Here is a 26,480-nt window from a genome sequence, read left to right on the forward strand (position 1 = left end):
GTTGCGTGGGGTTGGGCAGGGCTGGGGCTGGGCAGGGCTAGGCCAGCGGAGGAGGGGAGGCGAGCGCAAGCGCGTGAGCGCAAGGGCGGGGAGGCGAGCGCGAGGGCGGGGACCCGCGCGGAAGCCGGGCCGCATAAGAGTTGGCCGCACGATTGGGGCGGCTCTTTCCTGGGTGGGGTCTGTGAAGTCGTGGTCCGTTAGCAGGAAGCTGTGCAGTGGCTCCGACGCAAGAAGGAAACCCAATCCAAGCCCCTGGCACCCTGAGTCCGAGCGTGTGTACTGTGTGCTCAGTGCTGCCCGACAGTTCTAGCTAAACTTAGCCAACTCCGCCGCCTTTGCCGCCACCATGCCCAAGACGGTGAGTGCCGGGGAGGGGTGTTGTCGACACCCGGGGCACTAGCTGACTTAGGACCCTTTTGCTGATGGCTGAGGGGTCGAACTGGCCCGCCTGGAATGCCGCGTCCTCCGCCATGGCCTAGGATGAGGAGGGGACAAAAGTGTGGTCCTGATCTGGCGCACCCTTGCGGGTGAGGGAGGTGTCCAACTAGACGTGTGGATAGTGCGGGGTTGACCTCTTTTTCAGGTTCCAGTTCCCTGCGGTCAGGGATGCAACAGTGAGGAAGGCTTCCTTGGAGGCCTTGGGGTCTCTCCTTTTTCCTAAGGGCGGTGGGGGCAGGGGAGCGGACTCTGGTTCAAAGAACACTAACCTCAGTCCAAGAACTGGCATTTTTCTGGAGCAAGGCTGTCAGTATCCAAAAGGGACCATGGGAACAGAGACACAGGGAGTGCTGGTGTGCGTGGGGGGCGCTGCTTAGCATGGGTCCCGTACCCCCACTCACCTTTCCCACAATCTCCCCAGGCATCCCCAGCTGTTTGCCAGTAGGAGGTGATGAGGGAGTGGTGGAGGGACTCATTGTTGTGGTTGCTGGCCTTTACCCAGGAGCATCAACACTTAACTAGGCACCAGTCTTAGGAGAAACTTACCCCACCTCCTGGAAGAGAGTACTGGTTTCTCCCTTCTTTCCACCTGCCAAATCCCTGCCCTTCGTATTACTTAATGCCTCTATCCCCTCCGGATTATTCTGTGAGATGTGGGTTCTCTCCTGTGGAGCCACACCTTTCTTGGTTGATTCTGGGATCTGGTCTCCACCCCACTGACTGTTGTGTGAAGAGTAGAAGCCTCCTGGGAGTGGGGCCTAGAGGGGCCGGATGCCCAGGGAGGAGGGGTGAGGGAGGGGTGTGCCTGACTAATGAGCTCTGTTTGCTTTTGTGCAAGTCACGCCAAATGGCTGCTGGGGCCCTTCTCTTGCTCAGGAAGGCCTGGTGACCACCCAGGCTTGAGTCCCTTAGGCCAAGCAGCTTGCTGGGCTGGCTTAGGCTATGCAGTGCTCCCAGACTCATGGGAGCCTTGAGTGTTGTGGAGGAAAGGTTCACCACTGCCTGAGCCTTGTAGTGTTTATATAGTGACTAGTAGCCTTGTGAAGGGCTGAAGACCCTCAGGATGAGAGGAAAGAGAGTTAAAGGGTTCAGTTCTTTGGGTCCATGCTGAGCTTTGTTGCCACATTGCTGTACTCCAGTCTTACTGCCAGGTATCTTGTTTTTCCAGACTCGTGTCCTTCAGAAACACCAAGTTTTCACAATGTATGTACTTTCACCACCTCTTTTAAATTGCTTCTGGCTTTATGACATGGGGATTTTCCACCCTTTCTTCCCAAACCCTTTCCCCCACAAGTGAAAAAGAAAGGGAAAAAACAAACAAACAAACAAACAAACAAAAAACCAAAACATTGTCTCTGCCAACATAGAGGATTGTAAAGATCCTTTTAGGAGCCTCTCTTTGGGTCTTTCTGTGGTTGACTCCTGACTCCTCTGAAGGTGTGGCTTTGCCTGAGCAGTTGAGTGGATCTCTGGAAATAGACTCTGCCCTGTGGTCTCTCTTCCCTTGTGGCTATTTCATTCTCAATTCTGAGATGTCCACCTTTCAACTTAATGGACACCGAAATTGCCTCAAAGTTGCTTAACCATCTTTCATCAGTTGAAAGATAGTGTGGTGGTTGTATGGAGAATGACTAGGACATTAATTGTTTGAAGTCAGGCCTGGGGTACTAAAGCTACCTAAACACTGAAGATAGTTTTTGTGCAGAAGACTGAAACATGAATCAAATTGGAAGGAGTATACTAAATATTTTAAAAGTTTATTTGTTTCTTCATGAGACAGAAAGAGAGAGAGAGAGAGACCCTCAGTAGGATCACCATGCCACAATTCACCCTCTGTCTCAGCATCTGCTATGCTCAAAGAGGTCCCAGAACTCAAACCTTGGACCTTTCCTTCTTGGGTCCAGTCGTTTTACACTTGTGCCATCACCTGGCCTCAGTAGGGCTGAATTTTTTTTTTTTTTTGGAGAGGTTTTTGCTATAGGGCGCGTGCGCTCGCCAGACAGACAGAGAGAGACAGAGAGATAGAAAGCAGGAAATCACCCCCCAGGGGGGATGGCCACGCCGCAATCCCTTCTCCTCCATTCTCCTCTCGGGATCTTGGGCACGCACGCACACGCGCCCGGCGTGAGTTTAAGCCACCGGGTCCGGGACTCGAACCGCGGTCGACTACGTGGGAGTCCAGCGACATAGCCATTACGCTAACTGCTGGTCCCAGTAGGGCTGAATTTTGATAGACTGAAATTTTGAGAGAATTTTTCACATTGTTTGACACAAGGAATAGTGAACTTTCAGGAAAAACAATGCTTATTAGGATGATAAAATTTTAACCTGAAAGGAACCTTGAAGACTGTTAATCTAGTTACAGCCCACCCCCCCCCCCTTTTTTTTAAAGGGGCGGGAGGCCGCGGGTTGTTAAGGCAGCTGGATCCCACATGACCAACTGCGTGGTGGTTTGAGTGTCAGACATGGCAGCTTGAAAAGCACATTGGGTGCATGTGCATGTGTATCTTAAATCTCCAGAGGAGATCAGAGGAGAAGGGATTGTGGTGTTGTCACCTCCTTGGGAGGAGTTGCTTTCTTACTTTCTCTCCCTTTCTGTCTCCCTCCAACAAATTCATGCACCCTATAGCAAACAAATAACAATAACGACAAACTGGTGAAGATATTTAGGCTTACAAGAAATTACCTACTTAAGAACACATAGTGACTGAGCAAAGATTGGCATCCAGGCTTTATGATGCCCATTTCATTGACCCACTACTTTGACCCAGTGATTGGATTCTTGAAGTTTGTGTTCCTCTCTTGTCTAAAGCAGATTGCTCCCTGTTCTCAGGGCTTCATAGTCCTCAGATAGAAAGGAATAGGTTATTGAGCAAAATGATGTGTTGGCATTTGTGTCATCTTCTGGTAAGATTTTGAAGTGTCAGAGGTGCCTCCTTTTACTTTTTTCATTCCTCATTCCAAGACTGAGGTGTCCAGGGGTATTCCCACATCCTATTCACTGAGTACTGACCAGTACCTTTAAAGAAGAGGGGAAGATTCCTTATTCTCTGCTCCTTACTGATGTGTTTTAAGTTATTTCTGGAGTATGGCTGTTAGAAAAGGAGAGTGGAAAAATTAAATTGTTCATTCTTATGAACCATGTCAATAGTTTATTGAGGATCAGTTTCACTTTTGTAGCCAGTTGTTTCTCCTAATTTATTCAGCCTCCCTTAAATTTGTTAAAACATGCCTCCCTCACTTCTTGCTGTTCTTGGACTTTTCTGAGTCTCCTTTAGTAGCAACAATGGAGATTATTAACTGCTGTCTACACTTACTGGTGATGATAAGATACTTATATATAAAGAATGTATTTCCCACTCCCTACCCTCTTTAACTTTTTTTCTTCTTAGATCACAGTTACTTTGAGACTCTTTTCGATTAGCTAGACAGAGAGAGAGAGAGAGAGAGAGAGAGGGAGAAATTGTTTTGAATTTTCAAGATATTCTTGAGTTTTTGGTATCTTTCCTTAGGATTTATTGAATATTGGAGTTGAAAAAGCTGTGAAGGCCAACCCTTCTCATCATATAGATGTGAAGACTGGGATTCATGTTTGGGAGGGACTAACCTAGAATAATACAGCATACTAATGGCAAAGTTGATACTTGAATCTAGGTCTTAGTTAAAGGGTCAATCTTGGTAAAACCTCTGATTTACTGGGATTTTAGCCCTAGATCAACAGGTCAGGGGAAAGGTGATCAAGTGGCCATTTGATGAGATCATCCATGTGAGCAGAAATAGAGACCAGCTCCTTGAAATATTTGAAGGCTTCAAAGTATGCATACAGCTAAAGCTACACAGGGACTGTGTAGATTGTTTGTTCTCCTGCCATTCTTAGCATTGCTTGAGCCACTCGAGTAGCACTAAAGTGATTCTCGGTGAATAGGAAGCAGATTTTCAGTCTAATAACCCCTGAACCAGCCCTGCCTTCAGACTTCAGGATGGGGACAGGAATGGAGGTTGAGTGAGAGAGGATACTGCATCTCTCTACTTGTTTGTTCTACAGTTTACTTGGGCCTTTGTGAAAGCATAGATGATAGAGGCAGAGCAAGAACCATCTTGGGAATTTCCTTCAGGCTTGTCTTTGGACATCCCTGTAGTCAGGGAGCAACTGTTGGAGCAGGAGGGTCTTTGTGGGACCCTGGAAGCCACCAACTAGTCTGTTCTCTCATGTTAGGCTTTGAGAGGGAAAGTTGCTCTGGGAGTCAGTGTCAGAGGAGGTTATTCACCACTAATCTAATTTTCTACTGTTTTCTAGCTGTCTATAACAGTAACTTGTTTTAAGGGTGATGTTCTTACTTTTATTATGCCTCATGCTCTGGTGCAGCAGCTTTACTGAATGGTGGAGCTGGGGCATTTGGAGGTCATCTGGTCTATTCCCCTGCCTGCAAATCAAATTCTGGATGAGATGAAATGACAGCTACGATGATTCTTAACTCTGCTCTAATTTTGTTGCTTGGCAACATCCTGTATTTAGGTCCTTTTGTATCTTCCTGGGAGTCCCCACTCTATGGAATTTCTAGACTCAGGGTTTGCATGAGGGGTGAAGATCTGGCTACAAACACTGCCAAGGTTGGGCCTTTCATGGCTAGAACTGCTGAAATTGCCATCGTTACAAATTGCTAACAGTCTGTCTCTGATCTTTCATAGATGGAACTGAGTTTATCATGTACCGCTTTACTAACTCACATCTTTTATCCCTACTGTCTTACCCCATTCATCTGTCCTAGAAGAAAAAGAAAACAAAACATGAAAACAGTGTAGAAAGGTGCTCTCCTTGGGGTAGCAAAGGTCAAGCAAAGGGGGTGGTCTTTTCATGATTGACTGGCTTGGCTGTTCATCTCTCCTCCCATTTCATGCTTTATTGAACTGAGAAACTTTCCAGTTCCAGGTTCTAACTTGGAGAACAGGAGCTGTCACTTTGGAGGGTAGCTCAGGAGTTCATAAATTTAGAAGATTGTTGTTGGAAAATGGAAAGTAACAATGAACTGAGAATTTTTCTTTTCTTTTGATGTAAGAACCACCTCTTTCTACCCTCAGCAAAGTGATCCAAATGAGAAGGGCTTAGGCAAATCCTTTTTTTCAAGTCCTCAGTCTCTCTAGATTCTCATGAGTGAGCTGTACCAGTAATAAGTATACTCTAGAAACCCTTCCAGTACTGATGTTCTTGAGAGCCTCCTATTTGTATGTTTATTCCTTCAGACATTCTTTCCTCAAAATTTGAGGACCCTTTTAAGTTTATTTTTTCCCACATGCAAAAGAGGACAAAAGAGAGAGTGAGAGACAGACAGACAGACAGACAGCACCCCTAACAGGGTCTCAAGGCTGGAATACACCCCAGTCTCAGTCAGCCATAGATCACGGGCACACACGTGGGTGGTATACTCAAGAAAAGTCTTCGGATGTGAATCCAGAAACCTACCATATGGGTCAGCCTCATAGAGCATCAACGTTTTTCCACAGCACTGCACCACAGTTGGCTCCAAAATTTGAGCACCCTCTATGTGCTAGGCAGGGTTGAGAATAGAAAGTTTAGCAGTGCTTGCTAACATGTATCTTCTTGTCCCCTTGTGCTTTTGAAATGTTGTTTCTTTCTGAGTACTACGTTCAGAATGGAGAGTTCCTAGTTTGGGAGTTGGTTTGTTTCATTAGTAACTGACCAGATTATTGGCATGAATACTCTTGAGTCTATCTAAGGGAAAGGGCTATGTCTTAGAAAGAAGGAATTCATGGACCAGCAGATGGTGTAATGGTTATGTCGCTGGACTCTCATATAGTCGACTGCAGTTTGAGTCCTGGATCCGGTGGTTTAAAACTCATGCTAGGTGCATGTGCATGTGTACCCAAAATCCCAAAAGGAGAATGGAGGAGAAGGGATTATGGTGTGGCCATTCCCCTGGGGGGAGATGATTTCTCACCTTCTGTCTCTCCTGCCAGCACACACACCCTATACCAAAATCTCCCTTCTTCCTTAGGAAAAAAAAAAGAAGAAGAAGAAGAAGGAAGGAAGGAAGGAATACAAATGAGATTGTATTATGATGGCTGTGGGTTGACAGAAGAGCTTTAGACAAACTTCATTAGGTTTCCCTGCCTTTCTTCTCACATTTCCCAATGCCTGCTTGATAAAACCCCCTATGGTTCTGGTAAAAGTCCAAGGCACCACACGTTTATTTTATTTATTTTTTCTTTTTTTGGAGAGGTTTTTGCTATAGGGTGCGTGCACTTGCCAGAAAGACAGAGAGAGACAGGGAGACAGAAAGCGAGAATTCACCCCCCAGTGGGGATGGCCACACCACAATCCCTTCTCCCCATTCTCCTCTCAGGATCTTGGGAATGCATGCACACACGCCCGGTGTGAGTTTAAGCCACTGGGTCCAGGACTTGAACTGCGGTAGACTACATGGGAGTCCAGCAACATAACCATTATGCTAACTGCTGGTTCCCACAAGTTTTTATGTTACAGATTTCCTTCTAACCTGGTAAGTGTAGTAATTAGATATATTGATAGAATTGAGGAGTTGGTGGGCATAAACCAACCTCCTAAGGTACCTGCCACCACAGAGATGACTGACTATTGTGAGGTATCGGATTTCTAATGCATTTGCACTTAGAACAACCCAGATATTCCCTACTCTTAGACATCTCTTTAGTTGATTGATCTGGATGGGTTGGATTTCTCACAGGAATGTTTTGACCCATAGAACAACTGAGCTATCGCTAAGCCTTTTATTGAGTTGTCAGGAGTTGTTACACATTTTTGCACAGAAAGACATAGAAAAATACATCATAAATTTCCTGACAACCTAATAGTTCAGCCTTTTTGATTTAGATGAGGATGCCAAATCTAGAAAAGGGAAGATATTTCAGTTAACTGGTGGTAGGGCCTGGACTAAAATCCAATTTTCTTGGCCTCTAGTGTAGTAGAGAAACTTTGAATGCCTGCCTTCTAAACTGTACTCAGGGTGCTCAGATTTTTCTCCCTCTGTGCTGGGGATGACTTGACAAGGTTTTATGGTCAGGGATAAGAGCAAGCTTTTCTGGTGTGTAAAGCTGACTTCTGTGGCTTCTTTGTGAACAGATGGTTTGGCCTCTGACCTTGGCTCTAGAGCTTTCTGTAGTACTTCTCAGAAAGGTAAATGTCCTGCTTTGGTTCAGAAGCATGGTTGAAAACAAATGTGTAAGCTTAATGGAAGGCAGGGAAGAGGATATTAGCCATATTTTCCTCACTGTCCAAAGAATCTTTAGGGAGTAGAGTTCTTTTCCCTATTTATATGGAAAAGGCAGCTTGTTTGGGTTGCATCAAGTTGGTAATAGTATTGAAAGGAGAACTTGGATTTCCAGATTCCCAAGTTAGTGGTCTCTCACTGAGCTTTCTTGCCTTGGAAGGATGACTCTTTTTACCCAGAGGGCACAGGCTTCCAGAGAATTAGCTCCATGGTGATTACATCAACACGATGGCTGTAGTGGAGTTCCCCTAAATAGCTTCTGCTGTAACAGGTTTCAGTCAGTGGGTGACTCAGTTCTTCTGGGGCCTTAGAATGACTTTCTTTGCTCCCTGCCCACCTCTTGCCCAAATTCTCTATTTTATCTTTGCCATTTTAAATTTTGACATCTGACCTCTTTGAAATCTGATTCAATGCTTTAGCTTGACTTGTCCCTTGAGTTAAGAGAACATTATAGTATTTTTCTTTCTAATTTGGTGACAGTATTTGCTGTTGTACTACCCATTTTGAATATAGACTAACATCTCAACCCTCATCAGTCACCTCTGGGTGCTTGTTGGCTAAGTTGGGGCAGGTAGCTAGCCAACAAAGAATGTATAGGCCTTCATGGAAAGGGAGCATAGAGAGTAAAAAACCCAGACTCTGGAACCAGACTGATTGTACTCAAACCCAAACTCTGTGACCAACTAGTTGTATAGCCTTGGGCAGGTTATTTAACTTCAGTGCCTCATTTTTCTCAACTGTAAATTGAAGATAATAAGAGTACCTATCTCATAGGATTGTTGTAGAGAGTAAATGGGATAGATCATGTAAAGTTCCTAGCATCTAATACATACTATACAATTATTAATTATTATAATTATTGAACTGCTATGTGTCCAACCCTGTGCTGGGTGGGATGGGTGAGAATTAGGGCAGGAAAGTTAATTCTTTCCATTTATTATTTACTATGTGCTATTTTCTGTAATGGATGTAAATGAATGAATGAAGGGTACAATTGCTGCCTTCAAATATTTTGTATTTAATAGGGAATTCAGGGCTAATTCACTTTGAAAGACAGTTTGAGAAAAATATGTACTTTACATGGCACTTTCTATAGATTTTGGGACAAGGGTTTACTGGGATATGAACTGGACTTTGAAGGATGTGTACACTTGGGAGAAGCAGCTATTCTGGGTGGTTTTGGTACATAGGTATAAACTGAGTAGCCCTAGACCAATGCCATCTTGAAAGTGAATTTGTCTGAAATGAGGAAGGCTTGAGGTCTAATTGTTTCAAGGGAAGTCTTAGAGACGTACATGTAAGCACAGACCAAGTTCTTTTTAGGGTCAGTTGAAGCCAGCCATTCTTTGTCAATTGGTAGACCATCTAAGGCAGTCTGTTAGGGGAGACTATACCTTAGGTTTTCCAGAACTGGATGAATTAACTAAAATCTCTTTTCTTTGTTGCCCAAGTTGTTATGTGAAAAGGTCCTTCCTTTGCAGCTTCATATGAGTTAAACCAAGGGATAAAGGTCAGTGATGACTCTCTTCACCAGCAGCCTAGAAACAACTTATAGTTCTCCCAGTAACTTTGCTGTAGGATCAGGTATTTAGGAAAAGGTGAAGATAAGGGGACAATATTCTAGTGTGTGATTGTGATAGGTGGAGGAGACTGGCATTTTCTGGTCAGAGTCCAGCTACAGCATCTGGGCCTTGAATTTGGAGAAAAGGCCTTTGGGTAACTTTTAAAACCCAGCCCTTGGGTGTGCCTGGAGACACAGGCACCAGATATGATGCTTCTTTCAGTGGGTATATTATGGTATGAAGTAAGTGTTGACATAGCTTCTAGGCCACTGGTATGATAAACGGCTCTATGCTTGTTTAGTACTACTGTTTTGCCAGGTAGCTTCTGCGATTGGTGACTTTGGAGGTTGAAGTTTCTTCTCATCCCTGGAAACTCTTCTACCTTCTGGGAATTTGATGGATACTCTGTGTCACCAGAATATTGATCAGGGCCCAATGAGAGAAAAATTGAGATATGAGCATTTGGTTATATGAAATAATGTATAATACTGAAAAATCCTTTCCTAGGTAAGGAAAGGGGCTAGGGTTTAGGAGAGGGACCAAGGCATACTTCTCAGTCTCAATCAACATTTTTTTTTCCTCTCTTTAACCCTCATGTCTATTAAAAACCTGGGAAAGATTAAGTTTTATTTTCTCCAGTTAAGTGTATTTAGATAGGGTTCCCGATCTTGGTCTAATCTGTCTCCCTACCCCCATTCCTGATCTGGGCCTTTTCCAGATATCTCAGCCTAGATGTTTGATGAAGTACACCAAGAAGCTCTTTATTATCAGTTTTAATCTTTAACTGACATTGACTAACCTGTGGTATGGAGCTGTAGGATGTGGGGAGGGCACAAAGTAACAGCCAAATTGGCTGTCATTAGCTAAATAGTTCAAGTCTTTGCTATATTCAGGGGGTTTATGTGAATTAAACTCCTCTCCAAACATCTTTATAGGTACTTACGGTTTACTAACTAACTCATGGAAGTTCTCTGAGAACAAAAGTAATGTAACTTCTTTGCCTTTGAATTTTCCTTTTCCCTAGCATGAAGATAACCAGCAATAACAGAAATATGAAAACAGAGAAAAGCAAAGCTCCCTTCCTCAGGTTCCTTATTCCCTCTTGGTGTTTAGGTCATTGCAGATCTAGTATATGCTAGGTTAGAACATCTGGCATTTTGCTTCAGGGTAGCACCACACCTCTATGCTTTGGGTACTTGGAGACCTACTCCAGCAGGACCTGAGTTGGGATTGGGAAATATATAGCCTAGTTACCTTTCTTTCTACCATAGCCTTGCATTTTCCTAAGGTTGGCAGTTTGCCTCCTGGCCTTAAGCCAGTTGCCAGAGGAAACCGATGACTAAAGGCTTCCTCCCTGCTACGTCAGCTTTTGGAATCTTTCCTGATGATTCCCTACCAGTCAAGTCTGCCTTATTTGGCTATTTTCTCCCCCCTCCAATGCCCCTCCCTGGCCCCCACCTCTCCTTCAGTACAGGAAATGCCTTCAAGTTTATACAATGCCACCTGCAAACTTTTCTCCTTGTTTAGAGATCCAATAGGGAGGAGTAGGAAAGGAGAGAGGAAAATGGAAGAGCTCTGGAATGATTGCGATTTCTCCACACTGCTTTCTTATCTCTCTATGCCTTCGTTACCCTGTCTGGTCACCCCCTCTTTAGCTTTTTACCTAGATCTCTGTCTGCCTAGGAGTGGTCTTGCTTGGCCTGGAAAGGCTGAGTGTGGGGGTTAAGTGGGGCTAGGTCTCTCAGCATTCGCAACTATTCCTTTGGAGTAGGTAAAACCTTCCAGGTGCTAAGTACAGTTCTTTGTGTGTGTCTGTTGTATCCCTCACCTTCTCACTTGACTTTCCTCAGTGGCTGTGTTTAAGATTCTTCTGCCACCCCTTCCCGGTCCTGAGCTGTCTTTGAGATTTTGACACTTACAGCTTGGTACAACTGTCTGGATGTCTTGTTGTTTATGCCTTGTAGTAAAAATAGAGTAATGGACTGAATCAGAATCTCTGGTTTTCAGGATCTGTGTGACCTTGGGAAAAATCACTTTTATGAGCCTTAGTTTGCTAATCTGTAAAAGATAGATGCTGGCTTTTTCTGATGTTCTGATGACTTATGTCTAGTCTTTAAGAAAATAATAAATGTTTCTTGGAAAGAGTGTAACAGAGAACAGAGACTATTTGGAGAAGTTGCCTTCTCCCTTTTATAATAGCATTGACAAACATTTCCCCCTATTTTCTCCTCCAGTTATCAATATGGAAGTAGTCCCCTCCATTTAAGTGAGCTCTTCTCTGAAGGCATTGTATCTACCTACCACAGAATTCACTGTGGGGATCCTGCTGCCTTGGAGAGACAATTGTCGACTTAATGCCTTGGCTTGGCCTTGGAGTTCAGCCCGTAGACTGTAATTATTGGCTATTTTTGGTCATTGCTGGCTCCGGAAAGAATAGGAGACCCTTGGATTGGGGAAGGGAAAGACTAAGAACCAAACCAAAATTGAGTGTAAATGAGACTTGACTTCCTCTATCATCTTCCCCTACATTATCCCTCTCCTTAGGGCTATAAAATTGTTTTTGGCTGAGTCTTAAATTCCTAAGGTCCTCTTCCACTTCCTCTCTCTGAGTCACTGGTGTGTATGTTGCCCTTGGATAGGGGAGAGTTAAGTGATGTGGGCTTTGGTGGAGCAAAGGAGAGGAATTTTTAGCCAGAGAAATTGCCACATATTTTGCATTGGGTTTTCATTAGATACTGCATTTTTTGAATGTGGCTTCCCTTTGTGTTTGGTCAAAGGAAAGGGATTTTTTAATTTTCTGTGAAGCCTTGCTGAGATGATAGGGTGAAAGTAAGTTCCTGGGGATGGTGTACCCTTGGCTAGATGTGTTTTTACCTCTCTTCCTCTTCCACCACCACCTTTTAACTGATATTTTATTTAGTGCTTACTTATGAATCAAGGATCTCAGGCTGTATCTCATTCTCCTAAGAGTTGGCCATGAACATGAGCCTCACCTGCACTGAACCCTGTGGAGGAAGGGTGAAATATTGGGTCATTGGAAAAGTCATGACATATTTTTCTATGCAAAAATGCATCATGGCTTTTCCAATGACCGAGTAGAAGTCTTGGCATCTACTTTTCTTCCTTTAGGATCAAGTTCCTTAGGCAGTTTAGCCAGATAAGGCTTAGTTGACCAGAACTGGGCAATGCTATTGGGAGGAAGATTCTTTCCAACATTGATCTTAAATGGTCTCTGGGCCATGCAGGAGCAAGCTTCTGGCAGTAGCCACCTTACTGGCAGCTTCTCATTCTTCCTAGGGGCCTCATGTGGGTTATTAAGGATGCCAGTTGCAGGTGGTAGATAAAAATAGCCATTGATGAAGAAGGATGGACAAGCATATATGGGAGGAGAAGGAATGTGGAGTCAAGTGGAAAAAGAATGGTTCTTTATATATTTATGTTTCCCCTTTTTGTAAAATCCAGTATGGTACACTATAAAGTTTAGCAAATGGAGGGAGAAAGTGCCTATAAACCCACCATTTAACATAGCAATTATTATTTGTATTTCATGTCACATCTCAAATGTGTACCTTAGTTTTCCATGATCTAATTATAGTGTACTTACAAAATCCTACTCGTTGACCCAGCTGTGGTGACTGCACTGATAAGAAATGCTCCACAGAGGATGTGAATGCCAGATGTGGTGTGTGTGGAGGAGTGGGGTCTGGGGAAAAACATTTGAAGGAGGGATACGAAGACAGCATTGTTGAGACAGGGAGGTAGTGTTATATTTTGATCAACTCGAACGGGAAGAAATGTTCACATATTAAAATGATCACCTTGTAAGCTAAATAATGTGATTGAATGTATTAAAAATGTAAATTAAAAAAAATAAAAAAAGAAGTGTCCACAGATAGGGGCCACATGTGAGGCCTGGGTTCTGGGTTCAATTCTCTGTACAGCCTAAAGGTTTAGTGTGGTAAGGCTAGCCTGTAATCCCAGAGATTCAGGAGAATTATAACAGCAAGACCTTGTCTTTTTTTTTTTTTTTTGTGCTAGAGAATATGTGTGCTCACCAGAGGGAGACAAAGATAGAGATAGAGATGGAGACAGAGAGAGAGAGAGAGACAGGGAAGGGGGGAGAGAGAAAAAAAAGCATGAAAGCACCCTCCAGTGGGGCATGGTCATACCACAATCCTTTTTCTTCTATTTCTCCCATCAGGAATTTTAGGCATGCATATACACATGCCTGGCATGTTTCTCAAGTTGCTAGAGCTGGAATTTGAACTGTGTTCCCATGTGAGATCTGGCTCCCTAAGCATAGCCCTTAACCACTACACTATGGGGCCACCCAAAGACTCTGTTTTTTCTTTTTCTTTATTTTTTTTTTAAATCCTACTTCTTTCCCTCTATTTAACATATCACTAAAAACTTAAATAAATGCTATTTAGTTTTTTAAAATAGCATTTTTAACTAATAGTTTTTTATTAACGATTGTTACAATGTGAATTTTAAGTATGCAAATACAACATTTAATGATTAAATCAGGGAAATTAGCGTAGCCATCATCTGAACCATTTGTAATGTAATATACAGTAGGCTGCTACCTACATTTTCCCCACTATACTTTAAGGCACTACATATTGTGTCTTCTATCTTTCTGCAATTTTGTTTCTATTAATATCCCTCTATTCCTTCTCCCCTGTCCATCCCAGCATCCGGTAGTCAATCTGTATCTCTCTAATTCTGTAAGGTCTTTTTTTTTTTTTTTTTTCCCCAGTTCCATCTCTGAGGAAGAATACATTGTATTTTTCTTTCTGTACCTGCCTTATTTTACTTAACATAATGTTCTCTAGACTCACCCATTTAACCTCAAGTGACTGAATTTCATTCTTTTTAATGACCGTATAGTATTCCACTGTATACCACATTTTTTAATCCATTTATCTGTTGATAGAGACACTTAGGTTTATTCTGTATCTTGTCTATTGTAAATAATGCTGCAATGAACATTGGGGTGCAAATATCTTTATGACATACTGATTTCCTTTACTTTGGTTATATGTCCAGTAGTGGTGTTGCTGGATCATATTCTATTTTTAGTTTATTGAGGAATCTCCATATTGTTTTTTTTTTGTAATGGTAGTACTAATTTACTTTCCCATAGACAGTGTAAAAAGAGTGCCTTATTCTCTGCATTCTCACAAGCATTCACTATTTTTTGTTTTATGGCTTTATAAAATTCCATCCAGTGGCTATGCCACAATTTACTTAATCATTCTCTTTTTGTGGGTCATTTAGATTATCCCAGCATTTGCCAGTATTTATAATAAAGCAATACATGTGAACAAAAGAAAATCTCAACCTCTTAGCATGTTATGTAGTAAGGGCCTTTGGATACCTGGCTTTCTCCTAGCTCCGTCTTCAGACTCAGCTCTCATTTCTTCCCACATGTATGCTATACTATATCTTTGTGAAATCGAGGTTTCCGAAGTAAGCCATCCCTGTTTTCTTCATTAATCGTGGTAGAGCCATAAGGCCATACTACTTACGTCTTCCTATTTTAGTTTTTTCATTCTCACTTGAAATATGGGTTGCCTGTTCTTTATCTCCTCCCACTCTATGTCACATCTGCTAGAAGCTTTCCTTTATTTTTTTATTTGTGTGTGTGTATGGCCACACCAGAGAGGGAAGAAGGGGAAAGAGGAGAGAGAGAGAGACAGAGACAGAGAGACAGAGAGATCATACTCCAGAAGTAATGGCCATGTCACAATCCCTTCTTTATTCTTTTGGGATTTGGGGCATGCATGCACATGTGCCCAGCGTGTTTTTCTAGCTGCTAGGTCTGGGACTCGAACTTTGTAGTCAACCATGTGGAATCTAACCGTCTTTACCACCACATCACTGGCTGGCCTTGAAGCTTTCTTTAATACTCCTAGATAGTATTAGTTGCACCATTTTCTGTGTCTCTATTGTACTTTGTAAGAACTTCTGTTATGATACTTACCACGAGGTATTACAGCCATCTGGTCTCCCAGGCTTTTTACTTATGTAAACTTGTGAACTTAAAAAGCTTCTAACTCCCTCTGCCTCTAGAAGGGGCTGTTCTTCAGATAGAGGTGATTAGGGATATATAAACCTTTGAAGAAATAGACATGGTGAACAAGAAACAGCAGCATTGTATGCAACAGATCCAAGAGCATTAGATGAGCGTCTGGCAAGATGTATTAGAGATTAGTGATAGAGTTAATGCTCCTTGGAGAAGGAGAGGGTACATTAGCACCTATAGTGAAGAAAGGCCTGAGTGTAAGTACATGGCAAGCCAAGCTAGCCTTGACTTACTGTTGCAGACTTTTTAAAACATCCCAGATCTTTGTTTCCTATTTGTGTAGTGGAAAGAATAATAGTATCCCACTTTCTTAGGGTTATAATGAGGATTCATTCAGTGCATGCATGTATCTGAAAGTTCTCTGTGAAGTGTGAGGCACATAGGAGGGAGGGCAGACCCAGGACATTCCAGGATTTTTGTTCCAGTTGGCCTCTCAAAGTTCTCTCCTATGCAGGTTTCCTGTTAATTCTGAGAGCCCAGAATGCCAGATGCTACCATTTCTCTGCCCACAGAGGTCCCCCATAGCTGGTTCTTTTTAGTAGGAGGTATGCTGAAAAGTCTCATTTCTCACTCACCTGAGCAGCATGACTCCAACTGGCCCCAGCACAGTCCTACTCAAAAATGACCACAAGTGACTGGGCAGGGAGATGCCACCTTTTCCTTAGGTCTTTAGCATAAAATAAGTGGTACTACATTAGAGGATTTCCTAACATCCTTTTATGTAGACACAGTTATAGAGACTACAATAAAACTTGGCATCTTTCCAATCTCATTGCTCCAAGTCTGCCATAAACTGTTAGGATACCTCTTCATGTCTGTCACTGACTATATACTTTCAGAGACCTGCCCATCCCACCTGTTTCAGACATAGTTCATGGGGAACCATCTGAACCAAATTAGAGGTCTTTGGGTAAAGATTCTTGATCTAGCATACTTTTCATATTTAACCCATACTACCCATGGCCTCTCACTGCTGTCTTGACTATTCACAACCTTCAGTTAATTCCAAAATTTTATGTTTTGTAAAGAAGCAAATTATCTGAGTGTGTGGAAGATCTTTTCATCAACTGTAAAACACAACAAGGGAATAGGACTTGTTGAAAGTCATATAGTGAATTGGAAGCAGAAGTTGGGTCTTAAAGCCAAGACTCTCAGGAGGGTGTTCTTTCCATTATATCATCCTAGCCCATTGGAATGTAAGTTTCATGAAAGCAGAGATAGTTTCCCACTACCCATTATATTTCTAGTTCCTAGCATAGTCCCTGGCATGGAGTAGATGCTCAATGAATATTTGTGAATATATACTCATATATCAACAGCTACTGTTGTCTTCCTCAGACTCCTTTACCTAGGTCTTCCAGAGAGCTAAACAACAATTCTAATGGTACACTGGAAACAATATAATGTGGACCCAGCTGTACCCTGGTATAATGGAGTCGTGTAGCCAGAGAATGGGAAGGCATTGTCCCTCATGTGCACCTTGGAAAGCCTGTCTATCTGTGAGTGGCCAGCTTGTTCATAGCCAATTTCCACTCCTTTTTCCCATGTTTTCACACAATACAGTAGTGTTCATGCTGAGGGGGAATATTCGAATTAAAGCTTTCAGTGGATTCTAACAGGCAGCCATGCAAGCATTTCTATCCGCCTTTGGGAAGCAGGCCAGAGTTTGGCCATAGAGTACATATTTGTGGCATTACCTAGTTTTTAATTTTTTTCTATGTATGCTGCTCATTATGGGATGGCCAGCAGACTGGGCTCCATTGTGTAATCTAATCCTAGAAGGTTTATGCCCATGATGTCTAGAGATTGGGTTGGCCTCTGTGCTCAAAGATGCATAGAGCCAGGCACAGATCAGGTAGTACAGCAAGTAAGGCCTGGAGATAATCATGTCAGGGCACCCAGCAGCTGTTCACTACTGCTCTTGTTGCTTTTGTCACTCCCACCCCCACATCCGGACTGCCTTTTGGCCTAGAGCTGCATATCTTTGCAGATTTAAGTATGATTTGATCAAGGTAGGCTAATTTGGGGGGAAATAAGAAGATCTTTTCTCTTACCACTCCTGAGATCCACTATTTTTGGAGGCACAGATTTAGGCTTAGTGGGTGTTCTAAAATAGAGCCTCTGAAGGTCACCCGATCTTGAGAGGACTTTTTTCCATCTGTTTTTGCAGAGTTGAGTTAGACATTATACAAGGAATATTAACATATACATAGTCTCTACAATTTAGTGGGGCAGACTAAAATACAGACAATTTTACAATTTTGGATTAGATTTTTATTATGAAACTAACACATATTTGCTGTAAGAAACAAAACAGCACTGGAAAATATAATATTTGTCTTTGTCTCTGACTCTACTTTCCAGAGAGAACCACCATTAGTCAGTTATATGATCATGGCTTTTTAAAATGCATTTATACTCATATACCTTTAAACACACATGACAGAAATCCGTATTTTTGTGCAACTTGCTTTTTAAATGTAACATGTATTCACCATCTTTTTATGTTAAATCAGATTTTACACTGTTTTCCTTAAGTCATTTATTTATTTTCTGTGTGTGAGTGTGTGTATGCATGCATGCATGCATGCATGTTAGAGGGTATATGTACTTGCCAGAAAGTGACAGAGAGACAGACAGAGAGCTCAGTGGGTCCTACTTCTATATATTGCTGTGATTTTATCTGCATCTAAGTGACCTTAGTGGAGATTAGAGGTAAGTTAAATTTATTTCTTGTACTTAACATGGCCCCCTCTCTGTGCTGTGGTTTTTGCCAGTTTTGGGATGTTTGATTCCAGATAGTACCTGACTGAGGACCCTGCTCCTCAGAAGACCTCTGGCTCCTGGGGCCATCTAACCAGTGAAGGAAAAAAGCTGTGTGAGTGTATATGTTTGTATGTTGGTGGTGGGCACATGCCTTTCCAGTTTCTTTCAAAGAAGAGCAGTGGTAGGGCCTGTCAATTGTCCACAAAGCTGAATTAGAACCTACCTTCACCCTCCCTGCCCCTGCCCTGATCAGGGATCTTATTCAAGTGGCCAAAAAATATAATTTTACAGAGTACTTCACTATAGCTGATTTTCCCAGTTGAGGAAGGTAGTGGTTTGTAAGATATAAATAAACATTTACTTATTTTTAAAATAAAGTTCTAGCCCAGTGCCTGCTGGTCCTGGTTCTAGAAGCTTGCTAGCTTGATATTGATCATATTGAAGCAGCCAGGCTAGAAAAAGAGAAGCAGAATTACCAGAAGTGCTTGCCCTCTTCTGCCCACTTATGCCAGGCCTCGCCCTTCTCTTGTCTTCTTAGTTCCCTTATTTCCACAGTTGGTAGACCAGAGCTTCTGCTTGCCCAGCCTTTAATTCTGGAGTCTTTGCCACCAGAGATTGACCTTGACTGGGCTGGGCCTAGAAGCCACTGCAGGCATCAGTACATTCCCCTTTAGACAAACAGGAAGCTGCCCGCAGACTCTTGAGTAATTAGAGTTTTCTGAATCCTTATGAGGCAAGGAAAGTAAAGCTTTGAGATCATGCTCCAGAAAGTGAAAGAGAGTGACACTTTAAAGAACTTTTAGGGCTACTTGAGGCTTGAGTCCAAAATATCTCCAGTCATTTATTACAGACCAAGATTGTAGGAAGAACTGTGTTTCGATAGTTATTAGCTGTGTGACCTTGGAAAAGTCCGTTAACCTCCCTGAGTCTTTCTCCCATCAATAAAGTGGACATGGCAATGTTAGCTTCAGAGTTGGTGGGAAACTTGGATAAGAAACATTGGAGGGACCAGCAGTTAGTGTAATGGCTATGTCGCTGGACTCCCATGTAGTCGACCATGGTTCGCGTTCCGGACCCAGTGGCTTAAAACTCACCCCAGGCATATGTGCATGCGTGCCCAAGATCCTGGGAGGAGAACGGAGGAGAAGGGATTGTGGCGTGGCCATCCCCCCTGGGGGGTGATTTCTCACTTTCTGTCTCTCTCTCTCTCTGTCTGTCTGGCGAGCGTACGCGCCCTATAGCAAAAACCTCTTAAAAAAAAAAAAAACAAAAGAAACATTGGAAAGTCCTCAGATGTTGAACATATAGAAAGTCAAGTATATAGGATTCAGGTGCTCAGAGAAATTTAAATCATGTTTTGATAGCCTCTGTTGATTACAAAAGCAGTAGAGTATGTCAGTAGATGAAAGACTTTCAGCTCACCATTAAGAATTATTATGATTGTTAAAAGCGTTAGCCTCAGTTATCAGGAAAAGTTCACTTATGTGGAATAGGTCATTTGTAGACCATTTAGGACCAATGAGGAATTGCCATATTACCAACTCTCAACTATCCATAACAAAACTCTTCTCCCAGCTACCTGTGGACTGCTTGTCCTAAGCAATTAGGACATTGGCTCAGGGAATACAAGCCATCTTGGCTCTTCTGAGGGTTCAGATAAGGCCTAATTAATTAGGTAAAACATGTCTAAAAAATTTCCAAAGTAAAGTAGTTAGATTGCTAATACTGGGCAATCCCTAAGGTGTTACTTTTTTGGTAGAATTATTTATTTATTTATTTATTTATTTATTTATTTATTTATTTATTGGGGAGGTCGTGGTGCAGACAGCCTCGGCAGAGTCTCACTTCACCACACTCTTTTCCCTTGCTCCCGAGCCAGCTGGCACTGGTTCATGTCCAGGCATGTTTAGGTCAATCCAGGATCCAAACCTGGGTCACCTATGCGAGTCCATTGTAATGAGTGGTGCCCTACGGCCTGTGACACTGTCCATTAGGATGTTACTTTTATGCCAATGTGAGTAACTTACATTAACCACAAAGAAAATGGTGAACTTTGCTCGTTGGAGAAAGAAAAGCAGTAGACTTCTACTTCATAAGTTGTCTTTGCCCTCACTGACTATTATTCTAAGCTGTGAACTAAGGTAGGGGTGGCAAACTTATGAGACTTACTGGGCCATCAGAAAAGTCATGACATATTTTTCTATGCAAAACTGCATCATGAATTTCCCGACAATCCAATATTAGCAGGGAGTCAACCCTTCTCACAACCCAGATGTGAGAGTGCTCTGCATAGACTGATACTCCAAGGAGGGTTTGAATAGCTCTTGCTTCCCCATGCTTTGCTAGGATTCAACCTAGCAAAAGAGCCACAGCTGAAGAAAATTTTAAACTAGCTATTAAAGACCTCTCTGGCAAAGGCAGCCCAGAAAAGGAAATTTGAGGGTTAGGAATCAAGGTGGATTTTGTAAGTTTAGGAAATAGCTAGCTTCTCTTCACATAATCCTCTATGTAAAACAGACCAGTCAGATGTGAATTGAAGGATCTTCCCCTCTCTCAGGTCCTTGCTTCTAAGATGACAAAGAAAAGAAGGAACATGGTCATGCCAAATGGGGCTGCAGCCACACGCAGTCTATTTGCTACATGAACTGTAACAGTGCATGCCCAAGTTCTAACAAGGCCAGTAAGAAGTTTGTCATTTGGAATAGTAGAGGCTGCAGCTGTCAGGAACATTTTCCAAGTTGGTGTCTTTAATACCTATGTGCTTCCTAAGCCGTATGTGAAGCTATATTACTGCTAGAGTTGTGCCACTGTCAGCAAGGTAGTCAGAAACTGATCTTGTGAAGTCTGGAAGCACCAAACACCCACACCCCAGTTTAAGACCTTCAGGTGCTGCCCCAAGCCCTCCACCAAGCCCAAGTAAGGAGTTGAGTCCTTATGGACTGAAGAAGACTGTTCTCTGGGTAAAAAATTATTGGATCATGGGGAAAGTCATGATGCAACTCCGGTCATGACTAGGCCAGAGTTCTGAGGCTAGAAAGGAAGTTTCAGCTTTAAACATTTTGCATTTCCCTCATCTCAGTCTCCCTTAAGTTTCTCTTATAAAATATTATAAATCAAGAACAAAGTTTAGAAAGGATGCTAGCAGTTAGGGGCTGCATAGAGATGGTTACCTATATGTTGTTTTATTCTGCCTGCTTGGGCCCTGGCCTGAGTCTGGTTTTGCAGCTTGCTTCCTGTGTCACCCTTCTTGCTAGTATCAGACTAGCCTTCAAGGCTAATTGGGCTTTACACCTGGTTGAACCAATAACCTACTTGGTTTTGCCACACTCCTAGGAGTTGCTTGGGAGAATTGTTTGGGGGTTCCTTAGATCTTGCTAAGGAGGGGTCTTATTTACATGATTGCAGGAACATTAGCATTGATCTAAGTTCTTGTTAAGAGGTAGAGGTACTGGGGATTTATGGAAAGGGTACATTTTATGGACGGAGTTGAAGAGCTGTGGGTTAATTTGGATTCTGCTGCCAGCTTTCTAAGGCAAACCTTACCAAGCCCTTACCCCTTTCTGGGCCATAGTCTGTTTCAAAAGGAGTTTGTTCTTTTTTTTTTTTTTTCTGAGGGCTATTCCTGCTCTGAAGTTCTGTGATCTATTCAGAAATGTTCAACTGCACTAAAAATCTAGGCTAGTCTGCCTCTCTGTTGGTAGGAGGACGATGGCACACATCTCAGAAATGATCTCACTCTGTGAGGAACTGAGCCAAAGGAAAAAGTCTTACCAGCTCTGAGATTGGGAGTTGTCAACTGGGTTTGGATTTTGGAAAGGAGACCTTTATAGAAGGGTTTTGATGTTTGGAAACATAATTGAGTGGAAGAATGGGAAGGCAAGGGTGGCAGGAGTCAGTCTAGGTCTGATATATAAGAGGTGCTCCAGAGAGGTAGTTCTTAGGGAACCCACAAGAAACAGGTGACAGACTGACATCATGGAGTAGGTAGTTTAGTGTCATCCTTGGCCAGGTGGCATTTAGTCACAGTCTGTTGATAAGTGCTCAGGAATGTGACAATGTCACATGGGAATATGATGGGAAGTCCAAAGTTGGGCCGGAGATTATATGTAGCATATGGAAAAACCCAGTTCATAATGGCAGACCCGCCTAGTCCTTTAGAGGAAGGAAAAGTTATAATGCTTGCTTGATGTCAAAGCATCCAGAGTTGGATTTCCTAGTCCTGATACATTTTATTTTTGTTCTTGTGGATTTTGAAGCAAGGTTTGCTAAAGGAAGAAAGTTAGACTCATGACAATAGTGGTCTTAGGAGCAAAAATGAAACTGAAAGTTAACTGTTCCAGTTGCCCTTCTTATAGTAGGTGGATGAATTTTGCATAGTGCCAGTTAGGCTCTCTGCCTTCTGATCCAGCTTGGGGGGTGTGCCTGGACTCAGCTTGCCCTTCTAGTTTCTCTTGGCCAGTTTGTGGAAGCATGCGTAGACTGGTTTAATTGGTTTGGATTAGGGTTATGGGTATTGGTATGTTTTTTTTAAAGTTTCTTTCATGAAAGAGAGAGAGAGAGAGAAAGGAAGAACAGACAGGCATCCCTTAACAGGGTTCTCATATCACAATTCACTCATAGTCTCAGCCGACCTGGATCACAGGTGTAAGCATACATGCCAGGCATGATCAGGGAGGTTCTGGGATGTGAATCCAGGAACTTTTCCAATGTTTTCCAGTTGTTTTACCACTGTGCTATCACCTGGCCCCAATATCGGCAGTTAAGAGCCCCCCTAGGGGATTCTAATGTTGGGCAAAGGTTGATAACTCTGTCACTAATGGAAACTTCTCTTTCCTTGTTACGTCTAAGAAAACTGAACCTGAAAAAGGCTCAGCATGGATACACCTGAGCTGAGCTGAGACTTTGTCCAGTGTTCTTTCCACTTCACTCAAGTAGCTACAGGTAAAGGTGGCCCTGATAGCTCCATTGAGCATCTTTAAACTTCATCAGAGGACCTAGAGGAGATAGGAGTTCTGGCCCCCAACCCATAAATACTAGCAGAAGGGGTGAGATGCAGAGTAACTAACTGGACTCAAGGGAGAGTTAGAGAATGAGTTCACTGTCTGGGCATGTGCAGACCAGTAAGTAGAGGGGATGACAGGACAGGATGGAAGGTGAGTAATACTGTGGGCACCAAGACATTCAGTTAGTGGAAACATTACAGGGAGTTGGTGAGTAAGAGCCTAAGGACCTGGTGACTTCACTCTTCAGCTCTTTATGAAAGCACTGGGCTGGGGCCCTGCTCCATGTCTAAGGCAGGGTGCTTGAGAACTGAAGACTACTTGTTTTCTGCTTCCTGCTTCAGTTCTATGGACTTTACATTTGATTAGGGAGTAGGCCCAGCTACAGAAGCAGCCTCTCCTAGGCCCTGGCGCTTGCTGCTCCTTTATGTTCAGAGTACACAGAGCTCTCCCACATATTCTGGCACTATATCGCAGTGTGATCTTTGATTATGTTCCCAGTTTACATGTGGCACCCTGGTTAGAAGATAAACTCCTTCTATGGTAGGAAAGGGTCTTTGTTCCAGGTCTTTCCAGGGACATGAGAAGGTGTTTGATGGGGAGAACCAAGTAGCACCAGGAGACACCTTGGTTTCTTTTCTATCATCATCAGCCTCCAAAGGAATTGTTTATATAGCACACACTTTATTCTGCAGAGTCCAAGAACTACATCTTATCTCTGTTAGATTGGGAACTCCATGAAGTAATGGTTCATAATAGTCTCTGTATTTCCAATGACCACATACTTTGCCAGGGCTCAGTAGCTACTGAACTGGGTTGAGGACATTTGTTCTCCTGTTCTCTCCCTTGAGTCAGATTCCCTAGAAGCCCTCTATCTCTTGGTCCAAGAATGTAGAAGTTAATGGGGGAGGAAAAGGCTGTATTGGTTGTCTGTAGCACCCATTGTATCTAAAAGATCACAGTTGTTAGCAGTAGTTGACTTTTGGGTGCATATGCTTTTGCATATTCATGTTTTTCTTTTCTATTTTCCACAGGCGGGACTAGTATAAAGAACCAGAGCGGGAGGTTAGAAGGTGGGCACTCCTGAATGATGGTTTCTTTTCATCGATTTCTTTTGAGAAAAGTGTCAACCAGACCATGAGTATCTTAGACCTAATCCAGAAGGGAAAGGTCTAAGTTCAGTGTTGGCCACTAATAAGGTCTTTAGCCTTGGATTTTTATAATTGGCTTTACTTTCATTCCTAGTCTCTCCCCTTACTGAGTTTGATATCTCCAACCTGATTTCCTTTTATTCTCCAAAATTTTTCTGAGGGTATAGGGAGAAAAGCAAGTCACAGAGTTCCTTTATTTCATGAGCCCTTAATAGGTCAGATGGGAAGACTCTCCTTGTTTCTTTCTTTTTTTATCCATGTGTGCTTGTTGCTCTCCATGGTCAGGGATGTGAGCCAGAGGTCTATGGAACAGGCTTTCCATGGCTTAGACCCTGGTTGAGGCCCTGCTACTGGGAGCGATCAGCTTGGCTCAGGACCTTCCTGAGATGTAAATAACCTTTTAGGGAAGATGGATGGTGGTCTCCCCACTGCCTTTGTATAGAATTAGAGTAGGCTAGTGTGTGTGTGATTATCTGGTATGTGGGCCAGTTATCTCTGGCATACACACACACACACACACACACACACACACACACACACTTAATTGCCAGAGGGCATGTGTGTTCGGGAGAGGAAGAAGCACCCTCCAGTGGGGGATGAATTACCCTCTACTCCACTTCTCCATCAGGATGTTGGTCACTTACACACATGTGCCCAGCATGTTTTTCAAGCTGCCAGGGCTAGGATTTCAACCATGGTTGGCTATGCAGGATCCAGCCTGCTTAATCACTAGGCTACATGGCCAGCTCTGGCTAAGGGTCTTAGGTAATACTTTTGTTGTCTATTTTCTATGGAAAGTAGTATGTGAAGACACTATTAGTCTAGGTTTTAGGCCTTGCAGATGATAAGTAGAGTTATCAGCCTACTAATATTTGGTCTAGTCTAGGAACTGGCAAATGTGCCTGTGAAGCCTGTTTCTGTATGTATTGTAAGAATAGCTCTGCATTTTAAGAAATATTGTTAAAAAAAGAAAAAGAAAAAATATGTAACAGAGACTTCATGTGGGGCCCACAGAAACAGCTTGACAACAACTGGTAGTCTGCTTTAGACTACCTATTTATTATATATACCCATTTTATTATAGTCACCTTTTTCCTGGGTCAAGTACAATGTAGGTCTTTGAAAAACTGATTTATGATTGAGCTGCTCATAGCTCATCATAAATCCTTTCCATGTTGGTCACTAACTAAACAAACCCTACTCTGTCTCCTTTTGTTATTCACTTAAGGTCTTAGTCTCCTAGAATTAAAATTGTATCCTTTGAGGGAAAGAACCTGATAGAGGGTGATGCTTCCCTCCAGCTCACTTTGCTTTGTAAAACTTTGCTGTGGAAAACAGATGGCCCCAAATATAATAAATATAGCAGCTACTATTGACAGTAATTAGGGAGATTTGAAAATACAAACACAAAACTCCAAAGCTGCACTCAACAGGGCATTTCAGAGCTGCAGCTAGCTCCTGTTTCTTTCCACATACTCTGTCTCTGGCTTTGTTGAGCCTCTTAAAATCAAACTAGCTTTTTCAGAAGGTGCTTCATTTGTATTCTTGTGGGATCTTGCAAGAATAGAGGGAATCCTGGGTACTTTTGAATCAATACACTGAAACTGTTTAGAGTTGATCTACCATGTAGATTAGGCTTACTCAGTCAGGAAGATATTCACAGTTGCATCTGTAGCCCTTACTCTGTACTGTGTTAGCTGTTGTTATATATTTATATGGGCGATGCCTATTTGGGCACCCATATTCATTCACACCAGTTTTTGGGAATCCTGGAGTGGAGGGAGTATGGTGCTGAGGCTGTCACTCTCCTGGAAGTCAGTGTCCTCAGAGGAGTGTCCTAAGTCTGTTCTTGAATGTCTTCTTTTTCCTGCTGCTGTGTCTAACTTGCCCAAATGTATCTAGGATTGTGGATGCCCACTGGCTCCAGGCTACTAGTCCTAGGAGACTCAACCACTGAGCTTCCTGACCAGGGGTAACACTCAGGGCATAAAGGATAAGCTGCATTCAGCAGGGCTGTTTCTCTTCTCCTGTTCCCTAATATTCTCAAAGCCCTGTACCTCTTGTTCAGTATTGTATTAGGTATAGGAATATATGCAGAATCTTCAAATAGTTCACCGAAAATTTATATTATGGAAAAACTGTGCATGGATTTCTTCTTTCTTTTTTCATATACATACATATATATATACATACAAGTGTGTGCACATGTG

The 26,480-nt window shown here is 42.7% G+C and overlaps 1 protein-coding gene across 1 annotated transcript in view; it reads left to right on the plus strand.

The window, feature by feature from the left end:
* The first annotated feature begins 109 nt into the window (after positions 1 to 109).
* The window catches only part of MSN (moesin), a 91,001-nt gene continuing 64,630 nt past the window's right edge, over positions 110 to 26,480 (plus strand). The window contains exon 1 of the mRNA XM_006161122.3: positions 110 to 358. Within this exon, the coding sequence (XP_006161184.1) occupies positions 347 to 358 (12 nt within the window). The 5' untranslated portion in view covers positions 110 to 346. The remainder of the gene's footprint in view (positions 359 to 26,480) is intronic.

This window comes from Tupaia chinensis, unplaced genomic scaffold (assembly GCF_000334495.1).
Source record: "Tupaia chinensis unplaced genomic scaffold, TupChi_1.0 Scaffold138260_1, whole genome shotgun sequence".
In the NCBI taxonomy this organism is placed as follows: Eukaryota; Metazoa; Chordata; class Mammalia; order Scandentia; family Tupaiidae; genus Tupaia; species Tupaia belangeri.